At 44.3% G+C, this 24,361-nt stretch overlaps 1 protein-coding gene across 3 annotated transcripts in view; it reads left to right on the forward strand.

Moving 5' to 3' along the window:
- Positions 1-24,361, forward strand: part of TRPV4 (transient receptor potential cation channel subfamily V member 4) — a 139,846-nt gene that overhangs the window by 66,938 nt on the left and 48,547 nt on the right. For all 3 annotated transcript variants that reach the window (XM_040351657.1, XM_040351666.1, XM_040351675.1), the window contains one exon: positions 22,140-22,438. In XM_040351657.1, coding sequence (XP_040207591.1) covers positions 22,140-22,438 — 299 coding nt within the window. The remainder of the gene's footprint in view (positions 1-22,139; positions 22,439-24,361) is intronic.

Genomic DNA, 24,361 nt, shown 5'->3' on the forward strand with positions numbered 1-24,361 from the left:
AGATATTGGCATCCTCCCTTCTCATTTCTCCCCCTTCTTACTAAACATTGGTATGACAAAAAATGCCATTTTACGTACCTGAGCCCATGGTTATGTAATACAGACTTTCTCTCGTCTTCTGTTTTCTTCCTGTGTTGTCCTTTTTTGGGTGTCCACATCACTTCTGTGTGGTATGGACACTTCCTATTGGTCGCCCAGGACTCGGGAGATGACTGATGTCATCTCAAAGTGAAAGCAGGGAACCAGTGGTGGATTTTCAAACTGGATCAGCGCTTCTCCTTGCATCCAATTACCATGGCAGATAGGGACCCCGAATGGGCTATTCGAGTTAGTAATTCATGCTTCACCAATTAAGCTCAGTAAAAACCCTGGCAAGACTGGTTAGCAATCGGTGTATGGAAGGTAATGGAGAGGGTCATAATAGGCTTGGAATGGTTCGAGAAACCTAGTTTATTTTATTTATCTAAAATATTTGGGTCAATGAAAGGTGACTGCTGATTAGTTGGTATGGGTTACTTATGTTTTACACTACCAATAAGGCTGAATATCTTTCTTGTATATTTTGTGCCCATTAACTACCTGTTGGTATAGAGAGGTGATCTTGGATGCTTCCGAACATGAGATGTACTTTCTAGTTGTACACTAGTGTTATTGTATGGTTTATGTGGACTGACCAGGCGTTGCCTTGCCTGCACAGTGCTGTTTTCATGGTTTTTCCCTGTCAGGAAACGAGTGCAAAGAACATAAATAGAAACTCTGCCAGCCTGTCCTGCAATAAAGGGAGTTCCCCCGAATATGAACAGACTGTATATGTGCTCACCTATGACTGCATCAGCAGAGGACAGTGGTCTGTTGTAAAACCATCAAGGGGCCTTTTATTCATCTCATTGAAGATTATGAAAGCAAAAGTGACTCAAGGTGACTAAATATGTAGCCTCCCTTACAGCATTGAATATGTTCGGGGAAATTATATAGCATCTTTGATTAAGAAAAAAAAAGGTTTATAAATAACAAATTGCATCCAAATCATAATAAAAAATGTAACACATTGCAGTTTACCAATCATTACATGTGGTGGCTGTGTATTTGTTTCAGTCTCTTTTCTCTCCTGTTTAAAGCTGGTGATCTGGCCAAGTAACACTCCTGTGTCAGAGTGCTTACACTTTTAGATGAAGAATCAACAGAGACACCTTTGGACAACAGCATTGTCAGTCTGGGGAGGGGATTGTTAAATATTCTGTCAGATTTAGATACACTAAAAACATTTAAGCCAAAGGTTGTTAATACTTTTTAAACAGTTGCAGGAAACCGTTTTAATCCTTTCGGGATATAGGGTTTTAATACAGCCATCGAATTGGTAATCTGCAGTATAATAAATGTATGCTTTTAGGTTTAATACCGCTTTTAATGTTTTTTGAATGTAGACTGAGCATATTTAATGATGGCACAAATCTGAGAATTAACAATCTCTCTTATTTAATCATCATTTTGTTTCTATGAAGGATTCTGAGGAAGAGCATGGCTGCTGTATGCGCTTAAAACCTCTACGCTACATTCTTTCTTTTTTTGTTTACAAAAGTTTATTGTAAGTATTAAAGAACAGTTACGCGTATAAAATGATACAAAGGATCAACAGTTCTTTCTAAGTACAGTAAAACCTTGGTTTGAGAGTAACTTGGTTTGAGAGCATTTTGCAAGACAAGCAAAATGTTTTAATACATTTTGCCTTGATATACAATTGATGTCTTGATATAAGAGTAGTGTCATATCACAACTGAGTATAAAAAAGAAGAGAGGAAATTTTATGTTTAAAAAAAAAGAGAGGAGCCTCTAAGTGTAGCAATATGGTTACATTTAATGAAGGTACAAAATGTAGCAACTTATTGCTAAACTTAGAGGTGCCTCTCCTCTTTTTTTATACCCTGTAAAAAAAAATGCTTTTGATATACAAGTGCTTTGGATTACAAGCATGTGTCCGGAATGAATTATGCTCGTAAAACAAGGTTTTACTGTAATAGGCATTTTATTGGATTAGTACCTCTTAAATGCATTACCAAAATGCATTTGAAAGAAAACCATACTAAAGATGAATCAAACAAGCCTTTTTTTCAATCTACACTCATAGGGGTTTATGTATGCTAAATAAAAAATAAAAAGTGGTATACAAGTATGTTGGCAGCAGTTAGCAGACTCTGCCAGATGCTTGCACGTTAAACCCTGTAATCCATTTTATTGCCCTGGGAATTTCTATGCAGTATCATCTACATTGACCCAGCTATTTCCCATCCTCCCAAGTCTTGCATTGGCCCATCACTATGAAGGGTGGCCCTAATGGTCAATGAGACAAAGGTAGATAAAAGGAGCCAGGCCAGAACCTTAACCCAGCTAGCTGCCTTGGTATTTTCATGTTAAATTGTCCAAGGATTCGTGGGTCATCCAGGGCACTGGACAAATGGATAATGAGGCTAATGTGCCTGCTCCGTGCTCTCATTGTGGATTAGATGCTTGGGCAAGGCCATACATTATGCAATTATCTTTCCTTCAACCATGGGTTGAAGGAAAGGAAAGCAGCTAGATTTTCCCACCAACACAGTCAGTGCAGCACTATTGTGTTCTGCCAGCAGGTAGTGGGGGGATCCTTCCCCACTGGCAAAATACAATAATCACTGCTGGTGGCTATAGCCGCTGACAGTGATTGGACGAAAAACAACTTGACAGGCAGGTTGTACTGAAGTCGATCGATGGATCGACTTTAGTACAATAGACAGATTGAAGTTTGGGTGTTTCAGCATGAACTGGCCAAATTTGAAACCGTTGATGACCACATCAGGCTCGCTTTAAAACCAGTCATAGTTGTGCAAGGGGAAGGGAAACAGATTTTCATGTGAATCAAGCTGAAGGACTTGAGCAATGTTATTCTATACATAAGAGTCCATTCACACTGCAGTGTGTGGGTTGAGTGAAGGTTAATGCACATGGCATGCTGCTTTGCATCATAACATGCAATGTGTCACGTTGTTATACATTTACATATGTTGCACTGCAAAAAAGCAGGACATACTGGTTGGAACTCCTATTGAAATAGATTGCTTTTACAATGCATATGTGCTGGCAGGCATTGATAAACACATGCCAGCGTATCCAGCGTGAATGGCGCTTAAGCAAACATGCTGTGTCAGCTAAAAAGAAACCCTTGGCAATAATACAGAAACTGCCATTGCTGACTTGTCCCCCTAGAAAATATTTTCTATGGTAAAGGCCTGAAACAAGTATGCAACTTCAATCCGACTATCTGGCTTATGTCAAGACTAGTTAGTAACTCTACTGAAGCCAGACACAGCCATGTAACTAGAATCCTTGGGCTGTTTGAGATTGATAATGTCGTCATAGCAGACAGATTGCTAACGCCAGTGATTCGTTGCTGGTGTCGTTCTTCCTCAGCGATTTGCCCAACATTCCATAGAAAAAAAACATTAAAGTGTTTGTAACCCTAAAAAAAAAAAAAAAAAAAAAGATCCTGTTCTTTTTAACCACTTCAATACCATGCACTTACACTCCCTGCATGCCTGAGCCAATTTTTTTAGCTTTCTGCGCTGTCGCTGTTTAAATGAAAATTGCGCGGTCATGCTATGGAATGTTTTCTATGGAATGTTGGGCAAATCGCTGAGGAAGAACGACACCAGCAACGAATCACTGGCGTTAGCAATCTGTCTGCTATGACGACATTATCAATCTCAAACAGCCCAAGGATTCTAGTTACCTATACCCAAACAGATTTTTTTTTATTTTGTTGCCACAAATGGAGCTTTATTTTGGTAGAATTTGATCACCTCCTTGCTATACAAATAAAAAAAGACAGAAAATTTTGAAAAAAAATGTATTTTTATTTTTTTATGTCATAAAATTTTGTAAATAAGTAATTTTTCTCCTTGACTGGTGGGCACTGATAAGGCTTCACTGATGGGCACTGGTAGGCAGCACTGATATTCAGCACCGATGGGCATTGATAGGCGACACTGATGGGCACTGAAAGGCTCCAATGATGGATACTTATGGGTGGCACTGATAGGCGGCACTGATGGGCAATTATCAGCGGCACTGATGGTCACTGACATACGGCACTGATGCATATCACTGGTAGGAATTTTGGGTGGGCACTGGCAGCTGCCTGGGCATTGATTGGCAGCAGCCTTGGCACAGATTGGAATTTCCCTGGTGGTCTAGGGGGCATACCTGGTGGTCCTGGTGGCTAATCACGTGGCTGTTATCCTGCTGGACACATGTCAGGATAACTGAACCACCGCCCGGCCGTCATTTTGCTATAGGCCGGGCGGGAAGTGGTTAAAGCAGTTTATACAGCTCAGTGCTTATCCGGTGTCGCTTGGCCCCCTGTATCACCCAAAAAACCTGGCTGATCCTGTCATTTTCTGCCTTCCTCCTGTATGGCTGGTGAGCGTCATCCGCTGTGTCTTCAATCTCTCCCGGTCGCCCCCCCCCCCGCCTGTCAGCTCTGTCCACTCCACGATCCTCCCCTCCTGCTGGTAAAATAAGTGTTCTGTCCCTACAATCCCCTCTGTTAGATAGCAGTCCCACTGTATAAAACGATATTTACCTGATATTCCGTACATTTCCCGACACTCACGTGACTCCTCTGCTCTCTCCTCCTCCCCTCCTGGCTGACGTCTGCAGGAGTTCTCGGCCCCTCCCGCTGTAACTGTCAGGGCAGAAGAGAGAGCCAATGAGTCACGTGAGCGCCAGGAGACGCATATAAAGTATAAATCTACTTTTTTTTTTTTTTTAAATAAAGACATACATTGGGGCGCATGTTATTATCTAGCAGAGAGCATTGTAGAGACATAAGTGGCTTTACAACCACTTTAAGAGCAATTGTGACTATCGATATTGTCACTGACCTAAAGCACTGCAGATTCTCAATTGCTGAGTGAGGAGGAGCAAGTGATAAGATTGGAAAATTGTGAGAAGCCGCTTATAGCAAAACGGGGTGGGGTAGCCACTATGCTGTATAGCGACGATCGCCAGATAAGGCCCTTTGCTTGCTTTTATCCAGGTCATTATTCCTTCCCACTGTCAGCAACAGTGGGGCATAGTTCCTACTCCAGACTATGGGGCTCTAGTCTTCTCACTGACACCAACTATGGCACACTATTCCCCCAACTGGGGCATTATTCCTCCTACTGGTACCAATGATGAGGCCACTATTTCTCCTAATACCAATCGTGGGCCATTGTTTAATCCCACTGATGCCAGTACATTTTATTTTTTTTCCTCTAACTGACCACCCTAAAGTTTGAAGAACAGTAAACTGGCCCTTTTTGTTTAGAAAGTCTGTACAGCATTCAGGTGGAATGAACAAACAATTTCTTGAAAAAAATAAAGCCTTGTTCTCTGCAATAGCTGCTCCCTGGGTGCTAGTTTTAAAGTACAATCCTAATTCCAAAAAAGTTGGGATGATGTGTAAAACCTACGTAAAAACAGTGCAACGATTTGCAAATCTGATAAAACCACAATTTATTAACAATCAGTGGCGTACCAACAGGGCGGTGAGGTGCCATACATTGGGGGGGGCGGTGTCAGCAGGGGCAGTCTGGGCAGGGTGGAAATTGCCCTCCAGGCCGCTTTGATGCTCCATAAGAGGGCTGCACTACTTTAGCGCCAGAGCTTGTTTACTGTAAGGCCATTGGAGCTGCAGATCCAAGTGTCCCTTGCCAGTCATGTGTATGTCTTCCCCCTATGGAAGAGAGTATTACTGTGCTCTTCCTCACACTGTATGAAACGGGTCTCAGCCGCTGCAGCCTATGCTCCTATCTGGCTCCTATTGCAGGATCTGCACACACACAAACACACACACACATCCTCAGACTCTAGGAGCTTCAGGCAGCTGTCTGGGGGAGGGGGTGCTGATGTCATTCTATCCAGCAGAAGCCAGGGAGGAAGAATATCTACCATGCTACTAAGATGAGATCAGTAAACGGGGAAGATGTGCAGAGACTGACCTTAGGTGTACAATGATTGTACTGGGGGGCAGACTGCTGCTCCCCCCCATGTGATTTACTGTGTCCACCACGTCATGTGCTGTGCCCACCATATCATGTGCTGTGTTGTACAGGCCCCCCCCGTGTAATGTGCTCTGCCACCATTTAATGTGGAGTGGTGTCCCCTCTGTATAATGTGCTGTACCCACCATGTCGTGCTGTTCTGCGCTGTGCCCACTATGTCAAGTGCTGTATAGTGTCCACCATGTCATGTGCTGTGCCCACCATGTAATGCCAGAGTGGTGTGCTCACCATGTAACCAACACCTGTGACACGGACTGGGTTGGGGGGCAGGAAAATACCACAAGTATACTTCTAAATCAGAATTTATCTACAGGTGTTCTCTTCCCTATGAGACTTCCCTTTGAGTTGAAACCCAGTGTAAGATTAGAGTAATCTTTTGTGAGAAGCAGTCTGGAATGGCAATCTCTGACCATCTCTTGTATCATGCCCTCAGTCTCTGACCATCTCTTGTATCATGCCCTCAGGCGATGACCAACTCTTGTATCATGTCTGCAATCTCTGACCATCTCTTGTATCATGTCCTCAGTCTTTAATCATCTCCTATAGTATGTCTGCAATCTCTTACTTTTCTAATAGTATTAGCTATCTGTTTATTCCAAAGGTAGGACTGTGCAGGGGAGTAAAAGGGTGTACTGTGATTAGAGAGACAATAGGGGGTTTACTGATGATTGGGGGGGGGGGGACCGTGAAATTTGTGCAATAGATATTCTTGAAAACTACACATTTTTGTGGGTGTTTTTACATTTTAAAGTTGGGTGGGGTTGCCAGATATAGGATCCGTCCCAGGTGCCAAATGCTCTAGGTGTGCCCCAGGCAGGCCCGTCGGAACAAGACAGGCAAAACAAGCAACTGCTTGGGGCCCCGAGCTGGCCTGGGGCCCCCAAGCAGGAGCCCGCACGCCCATCCACTCTGGCTACTGTTGCGAGGGCGGCATGTGTTGGTTTGTTACACCGCAGGGATTTGGGCTGTCGCTCACTGAGGGGAGAGAGAAGGCAGAGCAGCCTGAGACTGTGGACTGCCCCGCCCTCGCCTATCCAGGGACAAAGAGAATGTAGGGAGGCGGGGCAGACACCGCTGACACCAAGTGAGAGAAGGTCGTGGGGGAGGAGCTGCAGAGACACGTGGAGCAGAGGGAGCCCAGAGAGACATGGAGCCATGCAGGGAAAACCGAGAGGACACTGACAGAAAGTAAGTGTCTCTGATTCTGGCACCCAGCGCTGCCAATGTACCCAGTCAGTCCCCACCACCACCACAGCTGATTCCATCCCACCCACCCCCCACCACAGCCACGCATCCCAACCCCCCCACCAGCACAGCCACTCATCCCTACCCCCCCACCAGCACAGCCACTCATCCCTACCCCCCTACCACAGCCACTCATCCCTACCCCCCTACCACAGCCACTCATCCCTACCCCCCTACCACAGCCACTCATCCCTACCCCCCTACCACAGCCACTCCCCCCCCCCCCACCAACACAGCCAGTCATCCCACCCCCCCACCAACACAGCCAGTCATCCCACCCCCCACCAACACAGCCACTTATCCCACCCCCCACCAACACAGCCACTCATCCCACCAGCACAGCCACTCATCCCACCCCCCACCAGCACAGCCACTCATCCCTACCCACCACCACTGCCACTCATTCCCCCCACCACTGCCACTCATTCCCCCCCCACCACCTTCTGTGGGGGGGGGGACTCTGATGGGGACACCACCTGCTGTGGGGGACTCTGATGGGGACACCTGCTGTGGGGTGGGCTCTGATGGGGACACCTGCTGTGGGGTGGGCTCTGATGTGGACACCTGCTTTTGGGTGGGAGGGGAGGGGGGAGTAAGAAGTATGTTGGATTTAGTTATTGTGCACTTTTTTATGTACTGTATATTAATTGATTTTATGGTACAGTGGTGTTTTTTGCAAATGTTCAATTGTTGAAAATGTTCAAATTTTATGCACATTATATGCAACAACAGTATTTGCACTGTAAACATTTTTTATTTATATAACGTACGGGTGAACTTAAACTGTATCGCTATGCTGTGGTTCCTGTAGGCTTTGCGTGCGTGTGGGGGATCTGGGTTTTGGGGGCCTCCATGTCCATTTTGCTTGGGGCCCCCAAATTCCTTCAAACGGCCCTGGCCCCAGGTTACATAAGGAAAATAGAAAAAATATCAAATGTTTAAACTGAGAACATGTACCATTTTAAGAAAAGCAAAGGTACCGTACTTTTGAAATTAAAACTATTTATCCTCCTCTAAGTCAAAATGTTTCTGACCCGACCCCACAAAATTATTAAACCTGGAAGGATGGCCAAAGATCATATGCATAGGCCCTCACTTAAAAAACACAAAATTACTTTACCAGCACAGCATGTTTTTGAATCGGGGGACACAAATGGTTGACTACTTGTCTTCCTAGCCAAACCAATCCGTGAACCTTTTTATACCAAGATTATTTGATAGTGACTGTGTTCTTTTAGACATCCACCTATTGTATTTTAAATGCCCTTTTAAATTTTTATACTGATAGTAAAATCCCCCCCATTATGATTTTTACAAAGGCATGTGCACACAGAATCTGGTGCAGTTCTGAATAGTAACTAATCCGCTTCTTGGTTTTATTGACGCAGCTTAATTGAACAAGCTGAAGATAGAAGCGGATTGGTTTGTATGCACAGCTGCGCCAGATTCTGTGTGCACCAGTTTTAGTAAATCTCTACCTGTGGGTTTATTTACTAAAGTTTGGAGAGTGCAAACTCAGTCTCACGTCTGCATAGAAACCCATCAGCTCCCAGGTTTTATTGCCAAATCTTGATTGAACAAGCTGAGGTTAAAGTTTCTCTGCAGAAGTGAGACTAATTTTGCACTCCAGTTTTGGTAAATAAACCCCTGAGTCTACTGGCCTTTTGGAGTATTTGAACTCCATATCATTAGGTACTTCATATCATTAGCTACTTCATCAGTAGTAAACATATATTGTTTCTAGAAGATCCATTTACCTGTGATGAGATTGAGAAAACTTTAGGAACATTTGCTAAACATAAAACACCAGGCTTGGAAGGTCTCCTGATCGCATGCTCATAAAGAATACATGACACTTCAATTATTGCTATTATACATCTCTATTTTCAAAGAGGAAGCACTTCCCTTATATGAGGGAGGCCTTGATTGTACTGCTCCCAAGCTAAATAAGTATCTTACGCATTGTGAATCATTCAGACTGATATCTTGAATTAACACTAATCTTAAAAAGTTTTCTAAAATCCTAGCTCTAACTAAACTCAGTCATTGCCTCACTGGTGAAATCCGACCAAACACGATTCATTCCTGTAAGGTTGACCAATAATAACATCCTCAGACACTACCAATTTACAAATTCCTAATACGTCTCAAACCCCTAGAGCTTTTATGGCCTTGGCAAGGCATTTGACGCTATAGAATGGCCATATCTGTTCTAAGTCTGCATTTGGATTTGGAGATTACTTTATTACTTGGATACAGAGTGCAGCCCCAAGCACGGATACATGTCAATGACTGTATCACTACATCATTATCAATACAATGGGGCACTTGGCAAGGCTGCAACCTCTTACCCTCTATTGTCCTAGGAATAGAGCCACTAGCAGAACTTCAAAGTTCTCCATTAATGAAGAGCATTAAGATTGGTGTGTTGGAAGAAAGTCTTGCTACATGTGGACGATGTTGTTCTACCTCTCTGATCCAAAACATATCATAGCTGAAGTAATTCAACTGGTTATGGTTTAATATTCAGGGTATAAAGTTAATTGGACCAAATCGCATATATTTTCTATGGACCCAGATCTCGTTTTTACTTTGCCACCTGATTGCAAATGTAGATTCTTAGGAGTAGATATTCAACTACTGCTATCTAAATACCCTGACAATAACGTATTACCTTGTATACCCTCTTTTTGCAGCAAGATGATCCAATGGATTAACCCTCTCCTTGCCTATAATGGGGAGGGTGAATTTATTTAAAATATTTTTTTCTCTCTTAATCTCTTGTCTAACTTACGATTTACTTTCCCAAAAAGGTATTCAAAGAAATTGACTTGATTTTTTCTACATTTCTTTGGTACCCCAAATCGGTCAGACTCTCGCTGGAGGCTCTGCAGCTCCCCACTTCTCGAGGAGGCCTTGCTCTCCCTAATCTAGTCTCTACTACTATGCCGCCCAGCTGGCTTTCATCCATTGGTGACTTTTACCAGAAGTGAAACATGCTTCTACTGCATCTGAGACTGCTGTGGTCTTCTCATACAAGACACGGGCCAATCTTATTTTTTTAGGCACAGCCCTTCCACCATAACGGGTATTGATATTTTGAGGGTGTTGAGGATCTACACCCAGTGCTAGTCTTTGCTCTCTGATGCAGCTCACCTACAAACTCCTAATCAACCTATATAATCCCTGATTACCTCACTTTTTTACACTTCTTCTAGATGGTCTCCTGTGGGCAAGATATGGCCTTGCATACTTGCAATATTCTCAAGGCACTGTCAAGCACTGCCCCCCCCCCCCCCCCCTCCTGGCACTATAAAAAGGAAAAATTAGAGAATTGGAATCCATGCGTCCAGTGGCCTGCATGTAGATTAGGGGCCAGGTGCATGAATTAGGATGGAGGCACTCCTGCACCCTGCAAGAGCATCCGCCACAGTGTTTTTAACGCCTACGTGGTAAATTCCACTAGAGAAAAGCTTATTCAACTACAATGTTTACACAGAACACCCCACAACAATTATTTGAAATGCATAAAAGGGACACACCCAGTTGTCACAAATGTGTGAAAGATCCCAGAGAATTAATTTCATATGGTCTGATATTGTGACAAAGTCAGACTCTTGGGGTCCCAAATTACGGCCTTTCTGCTACCTTCGAGTTCCCCAATATTTGCAAATTCTAAATGGTGCCTAATTGGGCATTTTCGAAGACTTGGATATCCGTGCTATGCGTAAATGTTTCCTATGGATTCTACTGTACCATGCCATGAAATTAGCGCCACTCCAGTAGATCCATATTGAACCACTACTTAATATATGGAAAAGACTGACTAATCAAAACTTGCGTTTGTATAAACTAACCTATAAGGCCAGGGGATGCCCAGGAAAATTTTGTAAGATATGAGGCTGGATAGCCAGGATACCAGTGACTTCCCTTCCTTTACTAACTTTCCATCTTGGATTACCTATACATGTTTTGGTCATGTGTCCTATAAGTTCTCGCCCAAAAAACACAGGACCCATATACAGCTGACACATCGCTAGGTCTTTCGTTTATTTTGCTCAGAACACCGGTGAATACAGTTACAAGTTAACTGATTTCATTGTTTTACAAGGTTCGTTTTTTGGATTGGTTGAAGTCTTCTCTTTTGATTGCTAATATTTCTTGTACATTTGTTAGAGCCAAAACAACAGACAGTTGTTGCACAATCTACCTTTTGATACTTGATCCACGGTTCGCCTGTAAACATATGCTGTTACATTTCTAATGACTAGAATATTGCCTTGTGAATGTATATTTATGCTTTTTTGAATATACTCCATAGAACAAGTTTTTTAAAAAAAATTAAATTGATAGCAGCAACACATCTCGAAGTTGGGACAGGGTCATGTTTACCATAGTATAGCATCCCCCTCTCCTTTTTAACACTGTAAACGTGTGGGAACTGAGGAAATTAATTGCTGGTGTTTTGGGAGAGGAATGTTGTCCCATTCTTGCCTGATATAGGATTCTAACAGCTCAACAGTTCTGGACTAATGAATAAATGACTGACTGAATAATAACATATTGGGGAGATGTACCTTGGGGAGCTGTTCAAAATGAGTTGCCATTGAAAACCAATCATGCAACCATCCTGGTTGGTCCATATTTTACCATTTGTTTTTGTACTGGGCAGCAAAGGTGTGTGTGTGTGTTTTTTTAAACACAAAGATGTGAATTAGCAATAATATTATCTTGCAAGCTGCATAATCTACCACCCAAGCAAAAATATGATCTCAGTATTGTATTGCATTATTTTTTATTATGGACACTAGAAGCTATTCGTTAAAAATAACTAAATAGATGTTGCTAATGCTGACCAATTGAAATTCCTTGGTTTATTTTCCCATGAAGAGGAAACCATGTTGACCAACAAAAACAATGTTTGTTTTTCTCCATTTTTTTTTTCCTTCAAAAAGGCCAGCTGCTCTGGGTAATGTGCGTCTTTTTCTTGGCTAAAGCTTTCAGGAATAATCCCTTTTTGAATGCACAAAACATCAGGAATACATTTAATCACTTAGGCCTGGTTCCCACCTATGCATTTTTTTAGTGTTTTTTTTTTTTTTTCATATTTTTTTTTTTGCAGAAATACACTACAGTTAATTTACCATGGTTTCCTGAAAGGGCCAGGGACTTTTTTCTGGTTTTGGTTCCATAGAATTCAATGGATTAAAAAATGCAAAATGCAACTGGAATATGCAAACTGCAACCTGCATTAGTGTGAACCAGGCCTATTGGCCTGTACACACGATTGGAATTTCCGATGGAATTTTTCATCAGAATTCTATTCAAGAAGTCTTGCATACTCACTGTCAGACCAAATTCCGACCGTCCAAAACGCAGTGACTTTAAAACATTACTACGAGCCGAGAAAAATTAAGTTCAATGCTTCCGAGCATGCGTCGAATTGATTCTGAGCATGCATGTTTTTTTCTCCTTCGGAGTTCCACTATTTAGGCGATAGGATTTTTTTCCAGCGGGAAAAAATAAAACTTGTTCTATTTATAAAATCTGACGGAAAAAAGTCTGATGGGGCCCACATACGGTTGGCATATCCGATGAAAAAATTCCGTCTGACCCTTTTCATATGTACAAGGCATAAGTAGTCAGGACTGATCAGAGCAGAAATGTAGAACCATTGAAATCTGTATTACAAACGCAGATTGAGATACCTGCTCTCCAGATGGTATTCAAAATTTCTCTTTCAGAAGTTGGTGATAAACTTTTCCATTAAATAGATTGGCCGAGTCAGTTGTGAATGCCACAAGTGAAGTAACACACTTCTCAAGGTAGAGTGTACTGATGCAATGTTAGCAAGGTAGCTGTTGTGAGGAGAGGTAGTGTTTTAGGTAACAATTAATTATGGGTGTTCCCTGTTTTCTAGAACATTTAACTTGTGCCTAATGTTTTCTCGTTTGCCTCATTATCTATTGTATTTTGAGACAACAGGGCAGGGCAACATGCAGTGTTGTTGATGGTGCTGGGCTTAAATGTTTTTTGCAAAATATTTTACATGATGCCGTAACTTGTCATCTGAGACTTTCTTCCAGACCTGTGCTGGTGTGTCTGTATCATTGTTACTATAAATGAATACAACCTTTGCACACCTAAATATAAAGGCTCATTCAGGCTGGCCAGCCGTGGATTAGTGAAAAAAAGTACAAGTGGTTGCAATAAATCATCTATCGCTAATAAAACTTAAACAAAAAGCTTATATCATGAACTCCAACCTTATGCTGCCACCTTACTTTATATACCTGAATGCAAATGTCCCAGTACACTGTGTAATATTATGCAAACAGTCGCTTTTAATGAGTCAGTGGTGACACTGAGCTGTCATTTCAGACACCTGCGTGCTGTCTCTAGGGTAGGTAGGATGGGAAGTAGTTCCAGCGTTACCACAGCAGCAGTTGTGACATCTGAGGAGTAAGGATACAATGATACATAATCCTAGTATACAGGAGGAAGTAATGAATCATCTTGGAAATGAGCAAAATGTGACTGTAGGAACTGTAACCAACACAATTGGTATATAGGACAGTGTACATACCTCATTAGAACAGAACTATCACACCTCACAGTGAAAGAACAAACACATTTAGCCGGATTCAGGTAGAGCGGTGTATATTTGAGCGGGCGTAGCGCAGCTCATATGCGCTACGCCGACGTAACATAGAGAGGCAAGACCAGTATTCACAAAGCACTTGCTCCCTAAGTTACGGCAGCGTAGCGTAAATGGGCCGGCGTAAGCCCACCTAATTCAAAGTAGGCAGGTAGTGGGTGTGTTGTATTAAAATGAATCGTGACCCCATGTAAATGAAGCGCTGAACCAACGGCGCATGCTCAGAATCACGTCGATTTTACTCCCTAAGATACGCCGGCTCAATTCATAAGACGTGAATGTAACCTACGCCCAGCCCCATTCACGTACGACTTGCGCAAACGACGTAAAAAGCGACGGCAGTTCCGACGTCCATACCTAACATGACTTAGACCAACTATTTGGTGGTTTGTCATTACGCCGGACGTACGCCTTACGTAAACGGCGTAGCTTACTGCGACATGCGCAAGTACGTTCGTGAACCCGCGTATCTAGGTCATTTGCATATTCGACGCATAAATCAATGGAAGTTCCCCTAGCGGCCAGCGTAAATATGCACCCAAGATACAACGGCGTAGGAGACTTACGTCGGTCGTAGGAAGCCAAAATTCAGGCGTATCTTGTACTGTGAATACGGCGCATAAATACAACGGCGCATCCGTGGACTTGCGCGGCGTATATAAAGATACGTAGGCGTAAGTCTTTATGAATCCGGGCCATAGGTTTTAAATCTGGAAAGGAGGAGCCATTTACCTGAATATAATTAAAGTTAGCCCTTGTACCATTGGAGTCCAAAGTATGAGGTGCCATTGTTTTTTCATTAACTGTGCTCACTGACTGTAGCTTGGCCTGTTTTTATATGACTACAAACATTTTCTGCATATGTAATTGTGTGCTGTAAACCTCAAGGAGTGCGTGGCCTTTCATCCCATGAAAGCCTTTAGAAGTTTGTGTAAATGTGGCACAGGAAAGGCAGAAAGCAGAATTTTTTTATTAACAAACATTATTTTTTAAATCTAACTCTGCAAGTTAGTTTATTTGACATGATTCTTTACAGAATGTATTTTGATATTTTGCAGCAGAAAATATCAGGCAGTAGTAAAACAACCTGGCTTTCTGGAGGGTGGTGTGTTGACTCTGATCAAAAATATGATCTTTAATTTTAATATCGCCTACTATGAATTCATTCAGTGCGGAAAATAATTATTTGATCCCCTGCAGATTTTTTAAGTTTGCACACTTACAAAGAAATGAAGGGTCTATAATTTTTATCATAGGTGTATTTTAAATGATAGAGACAGGGTCTGGGAGCTGTGGCACCTTCGGCACATGTCTGAAGTTTGCCAATGAACGTAAATGATTCAAAAAAGGATTGCTAGAAAGTGCTGTGATCAAATGACTCCAAATTTGAGCTCTTTGGCATTAAAAATGCTGATTATGACCCTAAGAACACCATCCCTACAGTCAAGCACAGAGGTGGAAACATGGTACTTTGGGGCTGTTTCTCCGCTAAAGGTACAGGCCAACTTTGTCGCATTGACGGGCCATGTATTGTAAAACATGGAATGAGAACCTTCTTCCCTCAGCCAGAACACTTGGGGATCAAATGCTTATTTCTTTATCGTACATCACGGGACACAGAGAAGCATAGTAATTACTATGTGGGTTATAGAGAGTACCTTCAGGTGTGGACACTGGCACGCCCTTAAGGCAAGAAGTTCCCTCCCCTATATAACCCCTCCCATACCGGGAGTGCCCCAGTTTTTTGCCAGTGTCTAAGGTGTTGGTCACAAGTGAACATGTGCTCCAAGGAGCTCCACTGGAGGGATCCATATTGGATGTAAAAAGCCTCCATGAAATCCGGATCCGTCCAAAGTGCTTCTGAGCCGAAGTGGACGGTACCCGGGCCCTGGTTAAGAAGAACGGGGTTTGGCCTGTAATGCTTCTCTTTGAGAGCTGGATCCTGGTTATTCAGTACTTTGGTCAATTTCCTAATACCAAAAGTTTACTGACAGGGTGCGATATGGGTCCAGGGGTGTGGTGTTCCTGTCCATGGACCCCGGTCCCTGAAGGTCTATAGACGCTGCTCTCCGTGATGGGTGAAGATTGGGACTGTCTGTTTTTGCAGAGTCCTGCAGCGTTGGATCAGGTAAGTGAAGGTGCTTCAGGACTTGGTCCTAGGAGTAACCTTCCTTTATTTGAGCCATTATGTTTGCCTAAACCTATCTGTCTGTGCTTCTCCTATATGGTCTTGTGTGTTGTGGGGAGGAGGGGTATCTCTAGTCAGGTAGTTAGCCCCTCCTGGCAGAAAAAAGCAGAAAAAAGTTGTCCAAAATGTTTGCCTTCACTTGGCTTACCTGGTCCTCACATGGAGCTGTGGTGTTCCATCCTCATGCATGAGCACGTAGCGTCATGCGCGCGCGACATTGATGTGTCTTAGGCGCACGCGCGCGCACAAATGAATTTTTTGTACGCTGCTTCAGTGCGTACGAATGTGCGCGGCGTGCTCCGTGAGATGCGTGTGGCGATATGTGCGCGCGTGCGGCTACGTGTGCGCGCGTAGCCTCGTGGTGCACGCCTAACAGTGGCGCGCGCGTGCGCATGCGCGCAGGGGGTCTATCTCAGCTGTTCTCTATGAGACTTGAGATTACAGGACAGAGCAGGTCAGGTGATTACACCTAGTCCTTATATGCTCCAGTCCACCTAACTGGTTCTGGCTGACGGTGGACACAGAGATCTTGTGCACATACTTTCAGTATTTAGTACTGGTGGTGGACAGTGACATCTGCTTAAGGCGCATAGTGGGCTCTGCACCTTGCCAACCATCAAATAGCAGCGTCAGTGCTGGTCTATAGGTTCGCAAGTAGTTGCAACTATTGTGAGTACCTCAGCTTTATCATGGCTAAAGGCTCAGGGACTAGAAGCAAAAAAGCAAAGGGATCGCCATCTGGCTCAGAGGATCTCGGGCATGCTCCTGCGGCTGCTTCCTCTCCTGAAAAATTGAAGGAGGCCCAGGGTGAACCATCAGGGCTGTCAGATGCCTGTTCTGCCCTTGTCCCACCTGCTCCAGTTTTTGTGACACAGGAGGCTCTGGCCTCAGCTATGGGGGGTCTGGAGCAGAGATTAGCGACCTTGATTGCATCCTCTCTCTCAAGGGAAAAACGCACAAGGTCCCCCTCTCCCTCTGAGGAGTCCCTCGATTTGGGGCATGCATCCTCAGAAGAGGTTGATTTACCCTCTGGAGATCTGGCAGAAGGTTAGCTGGAAGTAGTGGACTCTGAGGATTCCACTTTGGGAGAACCCTTTTCGGCGTCGCAATCCGAAAAATTGTTGGTCCAGTCCCTCACTGAGATGGTCCGTTCGGCCTTCAAGTTGCCACTTTCAGAGCCAGCTTCAAGTGCAGTCTCGTCTTTAGGCTCCTTAAAAGCTCCTCAAGCTAATTATTCCTTCCCGGTTCACCCCCTGCTGGAAGGGCTTATCTACAAGGATTGGGAACATCCAGATAGATATTTTCTTCCTTCTAAAGAAGTTTTCGGTTTTATACCCCATGGAGGAACAATTCACTAAAAAATGGGGCATCCCCAAGGTTGACGCAGCTGTGTCCTGCGTAAACAAGTCTTTGACCTGTCCAGTAGACAACGTTCTGGTATTCAAAGATCCGACAGACAAGAGATTAGAGACTTTATTAAAAACCTCTTTTGCTTCGGCGAGAGGAATAACCCAGCCTGCAATTGCGGCTATTGGGATTTGCCAGGCCTTGAAAGACCAGTTTAAAGGGGTCTTAAAGGAATTGCCGGCACAACAGGCCCAGAATTTGGCTGAGTTTCCCAGAACATTATGTTTTGCCATAGATGCTATTAAGGACTCCATTCAGCAGTCCTCACATCTCACTCTCTCGCTAGTTCATATGCGCAGGTTACTCTGGCTGAAGAACTGGTCTGCTGAAGCCCCATGTAAAAAATTACTGGCGGGGTTTCCCTTTCATGGAGAGCGTTTGTTTGGGGAAGATCTGGATGCTTATATTCAGAAAATTTCCAGTGGCAAAAGTACACTGTTGCCAGTAAAGAAAAGGTTTAGGGGTTCCCCCTCCTTTAAGAGATCCTCCTCTCCTATCCCTAGTACTTCCGGTACCAGGCAGTTCCGACGGCCTCCTGGACGATTCAATGCAGGTGGGAAGCCACAGGGCCAGCCTCAGGCTTCCAAAAAGCCTTGGAACCGTAAGCCACAGGCCAAGCCAGCAACTAAGTCAGCATTATGAAGGTTCTCCCCCACTCAGCCGGGTGGGGGGAAGGCTTCAGCTGTTTGCGGAGGCTTGGCTAGACAGGATCCAAGACAGGTGGGTCCTCTCTACGGTCTCCGGGGGCTACAAGCTGGAGTTGAGCGAATTTCCTCCACCGCGCTTCTTAACCGCGCTTCTTAACCTCGAACGTCCCAAAGGACCTCGGCAAAAGAAGGTCCTTAGCATTGGCCTTAGATCATCTGTTATCCCAAGGGGTAATCAGAGAACTGCCAGTGGAAGAACAAGGTTTGGGGTTTTATTCCAATCTCTTCACCGTCCCCAAACCAAACGGGGATGTAAGACCCATCCTGGACCTCAAGGCCTTAAACAAGTTCCTAAAGTTCCTAAAGGTCCAATCATTCCGGATGGAATCAATCAGGTCAGTGGTGGCCTCCCTGCAAGGAGGGGAACTACTAGCGTCCATCGATATAAAGGACGCATACTTGCACGTTCCTATCTTTCTCGACCATCAGAAGCTGCTTCGCTTCGCGGTAAATCAGCGCCACTTCCAGTTCGTGGCCTTACCTTTTGGTCTGGCCACCGCTCCTCGTGTTTTCACGAAAGTATTGGCTCCACTGTTAGCCTATCTAAGGTCTCAAGGCATATCCATAGTAGCCTATCTAGACGACCTATTGGTAGTAGACCGGTCAGTGGCCGATCTAAACTCAGCGGTACACAGAACCGTAAAATTTCTGGAATCCATGGGTTGGGTTCTCAACCTGGACAAGTCAGCCTTAATGCCTGTGCAAAGGCTCGAATATTTGGGTCTACTCATAGACACAAAGCTAAAAAGGGTCTTCCTGCCCCAAAGGAAGTTCGAGGCTTTAAGAGAACTAGTTCAACTAGTCAAAGCAAAGCGTCAGCCTCCCATTCGCCTCTGTATGAGGTTACTGGGAAAGATGGTAGCCTCGTTCGAGGCCGTTCCATTTGCGCAGTTCCACTCAAGGGAGCTTCAACATGCCATTCTGTCCGCTTGGAACAAAAAGGTTCAAGCCTTGGATCTCCCTATGTCTCTCTCCCGGTCAGTCCGGCAGAGCCTTTGTTGGTGGCTGGTTACCCGGAACCTGCTAAAGGGAAAGTCCTTTGTTCCCGTGACATGGCAGGTTGTGACCACGGACGCCAGTCTGCTAGGCTGGGGTGCAGTCCTGGGAGGTTTGTCTCTCCAGGGGAAATGGTCAGCCTCCGAGAGGTCTCTACCCATAAATCTGCTGGAAATTCGAGCAGTCTATCTAGCCCTGTCAGCTTGGTCAGACAGGTTGAAGGGTCTTCCGGTCAGGGTTCAATCAGACAATGTCACTGCCGTGGCATACATAAATCACCAGGGGGGCACAAGAAGTCGTGCAGCCCAAAGAGAGGTGAATCGAATCCTGACCTGGGCAGAGAAATATGTCCCATGCATATCTGCAGTGTTCATTCCGGGAATAGACAATTGGCGAGCAGACTATCTAAGCCGCCAACAGGTGCTTCCAGGGGAATGGACTCTTCACCCCCGACATCTTCCAGAGCATTTGTCAGAGGTGGGGAACACCAGATGTCGATCTCTTTGCATCGAGGTTCAATGCAAGGGTGGGCAACTTTCTGTCCCGGACAAGGGATCCACTTGCTTACGGCACGGATGCACTGGTGTTCCCATGGGACCAGTTCTCCCTAATGTATGCGTTTCCTCCGCTGCAATTATTACCCCGTCTTCTTCGCAGGGTAAAGTCGGAAGGAAGACCAGTGATTCTGGTGGCTCCAGCGTGGCCCAGAAGGGCCTGGTTCGTGGACATTGTAAGGATGTCCGTGGGGCAACCGTGGTCCCTTCCGCTTCGGCCGGACCTATTGTCCCAGGGGCCAATATTCCATCCTTCCTTACCGTCTCTCAATTTGACGGTTTGGCTATTGAGTCCCATATCTTAAAGAAAAGGGGTCTCTCTAATGCGGTAGATTGATTAATGCCAGAAAACCGGCATCCAGACTTATCTATTACCGAGTTTGGAAATCTTATGTGGCCTGGTGCGAGACCAGGGGTTGGCATCCCCGGAGGTATCTCATTGGCAGAATTCTGGAGTTTCTGCAGTTAGGGGCAGACATGAAGTTGGCCCTAAGCACCATTAAGGGCCAGATCTCGGCCTTATCGATTTTTTTCCAAAGGCCACTAGCTACACATTCCCTGATCAAAACCTTTTTGCAAGGTGTGATCCGACTTAGTCCACCAGTCAAGATTCCCTTGTGTCCATGGGATCTGAATCTGGTCCTTTCTGTCTTACAGAAACAACCATTTGAGCCCTTGGCTCATATTCCTTTGGTCCTTCTGACCAGGAAGGTGATATTTTTGGCAGCCATAACCTCCGCCAGGAGGGTTTCGGAGTTGGCGGCCTTGTCTTGTAAGGAACCGTACCTTATATTCCATAAGGATAGAGTGGTCCTACGGCCCCACCCGGCTTTCCTACCTAAAGTTGTTTCAAAATTTCATTTGAATCAGGATCTTGTTCTCCCGTCTTTTTTCTCAGAACCTAGTTCTGCAAGGGAGAAGTCTTTACATACGCTAGACGTATTAAGAGCAGTTAAGATCTATCTTAAGGCTACTGCTCAGGTCCGGAAAACTGATACATTGTTTATCCTGCCAGAAGGTCCCAGATGTGGGCAGGCAGCGTCGAAGTCCACTATCTCCAAATGGATTCGGCAGGTCATTACTCAAGCCTATGGCTTGAGGGGAAAGGTTCCCCCGTTTAAGGTTAAAGCACATTCCACTAGAGCGGTGGGTACTTCCTGGGCAGTGCATCATCAAGTCTGCAAGGCCGCGACATGGTCGTCTGTCCATACTTTCACTAAGTTTTATCAATTGGACATAAGAAAGAATGAGGAGGGCGCCTTTGGGCGCAGTGTGCTGCAGGCTGCAGTTTGATTCCTCATGTCTGATGCCGCCCGGCTTATTTCTTGGGGTCTCCCTCCCCTCAAAGCATTGCTTTAGGACGTCCCACATAGTAATTACTATGCTTCTCTGTGTCCCGTGATGTACGATAAAGAAAATAGGATTTTTATAACAGCTTACCTGTAAAATCCTTTTCTTGAAGTACATCACGGGACATAGTGCACCCGCCCCTCTTTTTGGGGTATTTGGGACACTTATTGCTTGCTACAAAACTGAGGCACTCCCGGTATGGGAGGGGTTATATAGGGGAGGGAACTTCTTGCCTTAAGGGCGTGCCAGTGTCCACACCTGAAGGTACTCTCTATAACCCACATAGTAATTACTATGCTTCTCTGTGTCCCGTGATGTACTTCAAGAAAAGGATTTTACAGGTAAGCTGTTATAAAAATCCTATTTTTACTAACGGAACTACAATTCAATTTATAACATCTGTATCATGTGTTTTTCTGGATTTTTGGTTGATATTCTGTCTCTATCATATACAATACACCTATGATAAAAATGATAGATCCTTCATTTCTTTGTAAGTGGGCAAACTTCCAGCATTTGTAGGGGATCAAATATAATCAAATATATATGTTTACACCTCTCTATACTGTTTATATACCTCATTCTGTACTTTTTCTGAAGACCATGGTAATAAAGGAGCCGTATGCATCATTGCAGAGTGGGAGATAAATTGCAAAAAAAATATTTTCTAATTGTAAAGCCAAGCTAGGTTGATACTAAGAATCGGTTGAGGAATGTTGTACTTTTTTTTTATTTTTTATACTGTTTGATTTATTAAAGTTTTTGTGTATTCACCCAAGTGCTGTTTCTTCTTCCTCAAAAACCCTTAGTTTTAGCCCGCTGCCAAGCTACTAGTGTACTTTGCTAAACCAATATGTAATTATGTGCTTTGTGTGAAGTAAAGCAAAAATCTTGGAAGTTGTATTTAACAGTGCTTGGATATTCAATTTACCTGGATATTTATTCTTTCTATTCTAGGTGAGCTGCCGCTGTCCCTTGCGGCTTGCACCAGCCAGCCTGACATAGTACACTACCTGACGGAGAATGCTCACAAGAAGGCAGACCTGCGTCGTCAGGACTCCAGGGGCAATACTGTTTTGCATGCATTGGTTGCTATTGCTGACAACACTCGAGAGAATACTAAATTTGTCACCAAGATGTATGACCTTCTTGTTGTTAAGTGTGCCAAACTGTATCCTGAATGTAGCCTGGAGGCAATACTGAACAATGATGGTATTTCCCCTTTAATGATGGCTGCAAAGCTTGGAAAAATAGGGGTGAGTATGTCACTGGGTAACCATGTAGGGTTTGGGTATGTTTTTTTTTTTTTTTTTTTTAGTTTTAGTAGGGGGGTACAGTTAGAACAGGTTTTTTTTTCTCTTGTGCCCATTGTGTCCCATTGGGTAGACTTCTTATTTTCTGTGCTGGATAAATTGTGGTTTATTGCCCCAGTTGGAGAGATCTACCCTCACGTCCTGTCCTGGTGCAGAGTGAGGGTGCTATCATGGTGAGTGGATATTTTGGATCAGGGGCTGGGTAGTTTTAGATTTAGAGAGCTTAGGCAGGGTGTGTATGTTTACTTTTTCGGAAAGCTCACTTTCTCTTAAAGACTTAACTAAACCACATAACATTCCTAGCATCTACAGAAAATACCTGCTTGTCTTGCAAGAAATGCAATGCCTTTGTTTCCTGTGAGGTTAACTGGAATCCAAACAATCTAAACTAAACATCTAATCCTATGATCAGCCTACATATAATACAGATGAACAAAGAGAGACATATTAAAAGTCCAGCCTGTGTAGAATCCTTGGTCCCTTCCATAGATACAATGGAGGAGACATTGTGTTCTCCCTTGGATGGGAAGTGTTATTCAGAGGATTACCAGTTGAAAAAATTAAAACTGCAATACGTTACATTGTTGTGCCTGGGTTTAAAGGGGTTGTAAAGGTTCATGTTTTTTCTCCTCAAATGCACTCAATTGTTGCCCAGGCTTCTCGGCTCTTCATTGGATACATTCAATGAAGACACGCTGCGCAACTTAAGGAAGGCGGCCGCACCGCTACCAACCTCCATTCAAAAAACACTACTGAAAGAACAACTACTAAGAATCTACCGCCAGCCAAACCCAAAAAACGATAAGCCACCGCAGCGAGTACAACACTTAGAATGCGCCCTGATCAACACAAGATCTGCAGTCAAGCACAGACAGGAAATCCACGACTTCATCATCCAACACAACACAGATTGCCTCTTTATCACAGAAAGTTGGCTTACACCCGGCTGTAATCCCATCCTAGCAGAATTGGTGCCCGAGAACTATCGCATCCTAACCGAGCATAGAACAGGTCAAAGAGGAGGAGGCCTTGCAGTGATCTACAAATCCCACCTCGCTCTCACCAAACCTACCCTACAGAACGCACTGCCCTTTATGGAAACACTCACCCTGCAACTTCAACCTACACCCGAGGAAACCGTCCACATACTACTATGCTACAGACCACCCGGACCAAAGACACATCTCCTCACACCCTTCACCGAATTCTTCTCTACATACACCCTGAAAACCAAAAACCTGCTGTTACTTGGGGATTTCAACCTCTGGGCTAACTCAACTCAGGATCCCATCGCTACCGCCTGCATCGACCAACTCGAAGAACGCGGTCTGCAGCAACTGATAAAGACTTCTACGCACACGTCAGGTCACACTCTGGACCTCATCTTCAAGCAAAACGTGAATATCAACAAATTGGACAACAGACCTTTACCATGGACCGACCACCACGCCATCAAATTTATATTAACCACCGATACCGTCCTTCAAAAACCTAAACCCCCTACAACTATACATTGGACAAGATCACAGAAGAAATTACACTCTGAGCTCTTCAAAACCACACTAGCGACAAAAATAGAAGTACCAAATCTGAACCACTCAACGGAACAAACACTCAACGCTTTAAACAAAGCGTTACTACAAACAGCAGACACAGTCGCTCCGAAACGCAGAGCTCTCAGCCGGAAAAATAACTCAGGCTGGTTCAACGACCCCCTCACCTTACTGAAACAGGATCGCAGAAGAGCTGAAGGAGCCTGGAGGAGGAACCCATCAAAAGAAAACCTCACAAAGTACAAAATCCTCACCAAAAATTACCACAAAGCGATCTTTAAAGCCAAAAAAGACCATTTCGCAAACACCATCT

The sequence above is a fragment of the Rana temporaria genome, chromosome 1 (genome assembly GCF_905171775.1).
Source record: "Rana temporaria chromosome 1, aRanTem1.1, whole genome shotgun sequence".
Classification (NCBI taxonomy): Eukaryota; Metazoa; Chordata; class Amphibia; order Anura; family Ranidae; genus Rana; species Rana temporaria.